This window comes from Papio anubis, chromosome 8, assembly GCF_008728515.1.
Source record: "Papio anubis isolate 15944 chromosome 8, Panubis1.0, whole genome shotgun sequence".
Taxonomy (NCBI): domain Eukaryota; kingdom Metazoa; phylum Chordata; class Mammalia; order Primates; family Cercopithecidae; genus Papio; species Papio anubis.
Genome location: NC_044983.1, coordinates 138,709,922 through 138,716,329, shown reverse-complemented (window position 1 = coordinate 138,716,329; position 6,408 = coordinate 138,709,922). Strand labels below are relative to the sequence as shown.

Here is a 6,408-nt window from a genome sequence, read left to right as displayed (position 1 = left end):
CTGAGTCCACTGTTCCTTCTCTTTTGCAAGCTCTGCAAGTTGTGTGGCCATTGTGTGCCCTGCTAGAAGCAGGGAAGGCTAGCCACCGTGTGCAGGTAGACTGGTCCCTACCAAGGAAGGCTGTCCACTCTCCCAGGAACAATAACTCCCTGGCCACACCAAGTGTTGCGTGTCCCTCCCTGGACCTGGAGGCCACAGCTGCTGAGCTCCTGCAAGTAAGCAACTTGATGTGACTCTGGACCTGCTTAATTCCCACAGGCCAGGGGACCTCCTCTCTCCAGGCTCTTAGCTCAGGCGAGCAGATGAGGGTGAAACGGACTAAAGGTAAGTTTCTTTAGTATTGCTTCCCCGGGAACCTCCTGTGTGGCCCCAGGAAGGCAGGGCCTGTCATCAGTCACACCTGCACCCCTAAAGCACCTGTGGGCCGAGGATGGCCACGCCCTTCTGCGGCACACGCCTCAAGCTCCCTGAAGCAGAGGTTCCTGCCATGCCTCAGCCATGGACACGCCTGGTGGAACTGTCTCACCTAAATCGCCCTGCCCTTCCTCACAGGCAGAGAAACACACAGACAGGGGTGGGCAGGGCCATGGGCCCATTACTCTAGAGCAGCCAAGCCCAGCATGGGGCTCCCCTTAGCTCTAGGGTGCAAAAGAAGCGGGACGATGCAGACACACCTGCACGTGGCCCTGATGTCCCTCCTGATCCTGCATAGGTACTGTCCCCACCCCTACCCACCCTACCCAGATCCAGGACCCCTCAAAAACTCTGCTACCAGCCTTTCCTTCGTACACCACCTTTACTGTGTTTCCCCAGCTCCTGGGCCCCATGGTAGACTGGCCACGTGGCTGCTGGGCTTCTGGCCTTCCTAGGGCTGGTAGCTGGTGGGCAAACACTCTGCCCTGCTGGAGAGCTGCCAGGCCATGCTGGGCACAGGCTAGTGGGGCTCCTGGCTCAGTCCTGATAGCAGTGCCAGGGAGGCGTAGAGTGCACACATGCGGCCCTGGGCCTGCGGCTCCCAGCACACGTGGGGCGTGTCCTCCCCCAGCTCCAGGCCACACTCCTCCAGCAAGACCCAGGCCGGTGCCCCTTCACCCCAGCTGCTCCCCAGGAGCCCGGGGGGCAGGGACACGGTGCTGCGCTCCTGCCACGGGGCACTCTGCTCCAAGAGGCTGCCCACCTGCCAAGACAGGGCAGGAGTCTGTCAGATGGGGAAACCTGGGCACCTTGGGCCTGCCCATACCATCCCTTCTCAGGTGCAACAGGGCCCCTTCCACTGGCTCAGCCCATCCTCCTGCAGCCTGAACCCTCTCACCAGCTCGAGCGGCCCCAACAGGGTCTGCGACTCCAGCGCCTCCGCCAGCAGCTCGTGCTGCGTTTCACTCAGCACTGGGAGAGAGTCAGGTAAGAGGCGGTTCCTGAAGGCCCATCTGGGAACGCCCACCTCTCTCCCTCCCACTCCCCACCTGCCCCCAGGGGCCGCTCACTGGTCAGCGCCCCCAGCAGGTAGACAACGGGGACGGCAAGTTCTGGCACCAGCATTCTGGATTCCAGCACCAGGCACTCCAGGACAGCACCTGCTGGACCGTCCAGGGGCTCCACTGGCCCAAGGCTCGGGCCCTGCTCCAGCTGTGGGCATGGGAGGGGCAGGTGAGCCTGGCTGGCTGGGCAGGCCCTGTGTGCCCCGGGCACCCTCCCCTGCTCACCGCCTCCTCCAAGGCTCGCAGGGCCAGCTGGTCCCGCAGCACCCCCTCCAGGCCCTCCAGCAGCAGCTGGCACAGCTCTCTGTCCAAGAGCTCCAGTTCCTTGGAGATGGCCTCCACCTCTGCCCTTAGGCCCTGGAAGTCTTCAGTGAACGTCCCCTCCGCAGGGACCCCATCTGTAGGAACAGAGGAGCTGGCACTGCCTAGGTGCTTACAGGGCCCTGGAAAGCCTTGGTCAGGATAGGCAGACCCCAGGGGGCAGAAGGAGAGCCCACCAAAGGTCCCCAGGGCGGTCAGGAGGGTACTGACCTGCCGAGAAGTTGTGGAGGCACCCCATCATGGAGAGGACTGAGTGCAGCTGTGGCCAGGCGCCTACACTCCTGGAAGGCTTGTGGCCTGGGCAGGGGTATGGGAGGGCAGGGCTGGTCAGTGCAGGAGATGGGTGTCTGAGCCAGAGAGGGCTGAGGACTTCCCTGGGCCGTCACAGCCCCGGTCACCACCTCTAACAATGGCAGCCCAGGGCGGGGGGGGCCAGGGAGGCCCAGGGTCAACTGTCCTGTGTCACCCCTTGTGTGTGTATGGGGGGTGCCCACCGCCTCAGGGGGCTGCCCGGCCTCCCTATGCCCTGAGAACATGAGAAGAAAGCCTCAATTGCCAAGGAAGCGTGCTTTTCCCACCGGACACCCCACGCTGGGGTCTCTCGGTTCTCACCTGTCGGGGGCGGCTGGAAGGTCCTCTGCTTCTTATCCGGGAAGAGAAGGATGTCTGCCAGCCAGGTGGGAACAGACAGGGACAGGCATGTCACCTAGATCCCAGCCTCCCCTCCCCTCCCCTACTGGGAGCTCCCTTCCAGCTCAGGCCCTGCCCAATCACCCACACACCAGAGCACAGGACCTCAGCCACCTGCCAGACACAGGACGTTGTTCAGCCAGGGGCCCACAGCAGCCCATGCTGGCAGGTAGCTCTCCGCAGGCCTCCCTGCTTCTCTTCCAGAGCCTGGGCCCGAGACACCCCCAACTCCAGCTCACCCAAGTCAGAGTTAATAACCAGCTGGGCCACTCGGAATGCGAGGATGCTGCCCGAGGGGATGGTGACCGTCTTCTTCTGGCTCAGGTGGCCCTGGCCCTCACCCTGAGGCATGAAGATGGGCTCAGGGCTGGGCCCTGGGCACCAGACTGTGGGGTATGGGTGTGGGCTGGGTGCAGGTGTGGGCTGGGTGCTGGGGGCAGGCCTGCCACCAGGTGACTTCAGCTCCGCAGCCAAGCACAGGGCTGGGAGCTGCTCTGAGGGGCCTTGGCAGAGCCCAGCCCCGCAGCCTCCATCACCCGCCGCTGCATGCCCATGTGGGGCCAAGTGTGGCCCGGGGCTGGCTACATACCTGCAAGCACATGGCTCCCGGCAGGGAAAACTGGCCCGAACCCTCCCGCTTGTGGGTCTGTGTGACTTCCACCTCCTTCTGCGTCTGTAGCACCTCCGTCACCACATACACGTTGTCCCCGCGGCTCCGCAGCTGCTGCAGGATTTTGTGCTCTGGCTGCTGCAGGTGCCTGTGGTCCGAGAAGCCACAAGCTCACTGGGCCACAGTCCCCGAAGATGTCTTCCCTCCCCTCACAGCCCCATGCCACTGAGGGAGGTGGTGCAGAGGGGCCTCCAGACGTCTGTGGATGCCAGGGGACCGGCAGCCTCTCTGTGGGCTCTCCACGGGGATGGGATCCCATGGGGAAAGGTGGACTCGGGGACTCCAAGTCCAGACTCGGGGAGCAGCCCCCTCATCTGGGCCCCTATGTTCACACCACCACTTGTCCTCACAGCAGCCTGGGGCTCAGTCTGGTCCTTAGGATCCAGTCCTGGCAGCTGAGGCCCCAGATGACCCCTGCAGCGTCCTTCCACAACCCGGTTCCAGCCACAGCGCTCCTTTGCCTTTGGGACTTTTCAGATGCCCCAAGGTTGTGACCTTCCCAAGAGCAAGGCTGGGACCGGGCACAGTGGCTCACCCTGTAATCCCAGCCCTTTGGGAGGCCGAGGCAGGAGGATTGCTTGAGACCAGGAGTTCAAGACCACCCTGGTCAAGACAGCAAAACCTCACCTCAAAAAATAATTTAAAAAATAAATAAATTTTTTTTTTTTTTTTTTTTTGAGACGGAGTCTTGCTCTGTCACCCAGGCTGGAGTGCAGTGGTGTGATCTCGGCTCACTGCAAGCTCCGCCTCCTGGGTTCACGCCATTCTCCTGCCTCGGCCTCCTGAGTAGCTGGGATTACAGGTGTCTGCCACCACACCCGGCTAATTTTTGTGTATTTAGTAGAGACAGGGTTTCACCATGTTCACCAGGCTGGTCTTGAACTTCTGACCTCAGGTGATCCACCTGCCTCAGCCTCCCAAAGTGCTGGGATTACAGGCGTGAGCCACCACACCCGGCTAAAAATAAATAAATAAAAGCAGGGTTGCTTGGGGTCGGTGGGGCCCTGCCCTCTTTGGGCCCACCTCTCATGGAGCAGGGTCTGCCAGGTGTTCGGGTCCACACTCAGTGAGTACACATGCATTGAGGTGCTGGAGCTGTCAGACACCGAGGCCCCGCCTGCGATCTTCGCCTGTCCTGGGGCTGACAGTTCCACGCCGCCCCGTAGCTGCCCATCCACGGCATCGTAGAAGTGGAAGGTGCTGCCACGCTGCAAATCTAAAGCAAGGCCAGACCTGAGGCCCTGCCCACCCACCCCGCCTCTCCCCTGCCCCCACCAGCCCTGTCCCATAACCAGGGCAGAGGGACCTTTGGAAAAGCCCTGCCCTCTGGAAGGGAGGCCCAGAGCTACAGCCTGCAGAGCACGGCGGGTGGCTGGCTGGACCTGGCCCACTGCCCTCTCCCACCCAGCCTCCCTGGGGCTCTGCCTCAGCACCACGTCAGGCACCTGGTTCTGGGGCATCCGGCTCCAGGATGTCCTTGATTGACAGGTTGAGAGGCTTATAACACGGTTTCCAGAACCATGAGCTTGAGGGCTTCCTGACCACCAGGAAGTAGGGCTGGAAGCCAGGGGAGTCCTTTGGGCTGGTCATGGGGATGAGCTCCCCACTGTGGTCCAGCTCCTGGACCACTCTCCGGACCACCCACTCAAAGGCTGACCCCATGCTCCTGAGGAGGGAAAATGGGTGAGGCATTGTGCCCTCCGCGGGAGGGCAGGAGGGAGTGGGAGAAGGGTCAGTACCTGGATGCCTCCCATGGTGGGGGACTCCCTCCCTCGAGAGCAGGCCTGCCCAGCTCATCCTGGGATGCTCCGGCTGGCAGAAAACTCCTGTCCCTGGCTGCTCCCCAACACAGAAATAGTGTCCTCCCTGCTGTCTACGGGGCCATGAGCACCTCCAGCCCGGGACAGTGGGGCCTGATGCCCAGACCTGCTCTAACACAGAGGGCTCTGTCCGCTAGAATGGCTGCCTCTGGCTGCGAGGAAACAAGCTGTCACCTCCTGAAAAGGCACAGGGACTCACTGTAAGACCCAGCCAGAGTGTCGCCCCATCCCAGCTGCGTCCTCCAGGGCCTTCTCTGTGTCTAGGCCACCTGTCCAAGGCTGAGGCTTCAGGCGTTAGAGGCCATAGCGGGCCTCTGCTGGAATAGGGGTCACCTGGGCCCCAGTGGAGGGGCCGCGGCTGCCCCAGGAAGCCTCTGAGTGCCGGCCCTGCTGAAAGTGGAGGCTGGGCCCAGAAGGCAGCTGGGAGCGGGACGAACACCAGCCCGGACACCTGGACCTGGACGGCGGACCTGGGAGTCAAGCCCAAGCCCAGGTCCAAAGGCGGGGCCCCTGGGCTGGCCAAGGGCAGCCTTCCCCGCAGCCCGGAGCTTCCCTCCCCGCAGCCCGGACCTTCCCTCCCCGCAGCCCGGACCTTCCCTCCCCGCAGCCCGGACTTTCCCTCCCCGCAGCCCGGACCTTCCGCCCCAGTGTGCGGCGCGGAGCCTTCCGGGTGAACGCTGGGACCGTGGACGCAGGGGCGCAGCAAGGTCAGCATCCCCGACCCGGGAGCCAGCGACCGGCCCCACCCAGGAGCTCCAGCCAGGCCGGGGGAGGGAGCGGGGCAGCAGCTCACCGTGACCGTCGGTGGCCCGAGGGGCGCGTCTGGTCTCCCTGGGAGCTGTCCGGCGAGCGGAATTCCGCGGAGGTGCCCAAACCTAAAAGTGAAACTGCGACCCGAGGCAGGGCCCGCCCAGGACACCCTCCCGGAACTGTCCCGGAGAGCCCGCCCCCGGCCCCCTTCCTGCCCCCTCTTCCCGCAAGTCGGCCTGGAGCACCAGCCTCGTGCGTCCCGAGGAACCTCGGCCTGGCGCCCCATCCTGCTAGGCTCAAACTTCGTAGCGCTTTGTGGTTTTTCTTAAAATTCTGGACCTGTGCCTGGGCAGATCACCTGAGGTCGGGAGTTCAAGATCAACCTGACCAACATGGTGAAACCCCGTCTCCACTAAAAATACAAAATTAACCGGGCGTGGTGGCGCATGCCTGTAGTCCCAGCTATTCGGGAGGCTGAGGCAGGAGAATCGCTTGAACCTGGGAGGCGGAGGTTGAGGCAGGAGAATCGCTTGAACCTGGGAGGCGGAGGTTGCAGTGAGCCGAGATCATGCCATTGTACTCCAGCCTGGGTGGCAGAGTGAGACTCCCTCTCAAAAACAAACAAACAAACAAACAACTTTGGGCCTGTGCCAAAGGGGCTGGGCAGATCTTCCAAAGA

The 6,408-nt window shown here is 62.9% G+C and overlaps 1 protein-coding gene across 4 annotated transcripts; it reads right to left on the bottom strand.

Moving 5' to 3' along the window:
- Positions 1 to 777: 777 nt before the first annotated feature.
- On the bottom strand, positions 778 to 5,919 carry GSDMD (gasdermin D). 4 transcript variants are annotated; one of them, XM_003903243.3, is made up of 11 exons: positions 5,773 to 5,919; positions 4,605 to 4,825; positions 4,183 to 4,375; positions 3,079 to 3,247; positions 2,729 to 2,831; positions 2,412 to 2,465; positions 2,010 to 2,096; positions 1,704 to 1,876; positions 1,485 to 1,626; positions 1,313 to 1,386; positions 778 to 1,177 (listed from the first exon to the last, which is right to left on the bottom strand). In XM_003903243.3, the coding sequence occupies exons 2-11, from the start codon at positions 4,819 to 4,821 to the stop codon at positions 935 to 937; spliced, it is 1,455 nt and encodes a 484-aa protein (XP_003903292.1). In that variant the 5' UTR covers positions 4,822 to 4,825; positions 5,773 to 5,919; the 3' UTR covers positions 778 to 934. The 4 variants fall into 4 exon arrangements, with proteins under 4 accessions (XP_003903292.1, XP_021798415.1, XP_021798414.1 ...); XM_021942723.2 differs by lacking the exon at positions 5,773 to 5,919 and adding an exon at positions 4,899 to 5,557; XM_021942722.2 differs by lacking the exon at positions 5,773 to 5,919 and adding an exon at positions 5,179 to 5,557.
- Positions 5,920 to 6,408: the final 489 nt, after the last annotated feature.

What these genes read in the sequence shown, in the direction of transcription:
- GSDMD (XM_021942721.2), bottom strand. Translation starts at nt 4,956, where the DNA reads ATGAGCTGGGCAGGCCTGCTCTCGAGGGAGGGAGTCCCCCACCATGGG. An exon ending in CTTCCAGCCGCCCCCGACAG is followed by an intron (nt 2,097 to 2,411) that starts GTGAGAACCGAG and finishes ACCCCTGCCCAG; the next exon opens with GCCACAAGCCTTCCAGGAGT. An exon ending in CCTCCACAACTTCTCGGCAG is followed by an intron (nt 1,877 to 2,009) that starts GTCAGTACCCTC and finishes CTGTTCCTACAG; the next exon opens with ATGGGGTCCCTGCGGAGGGG.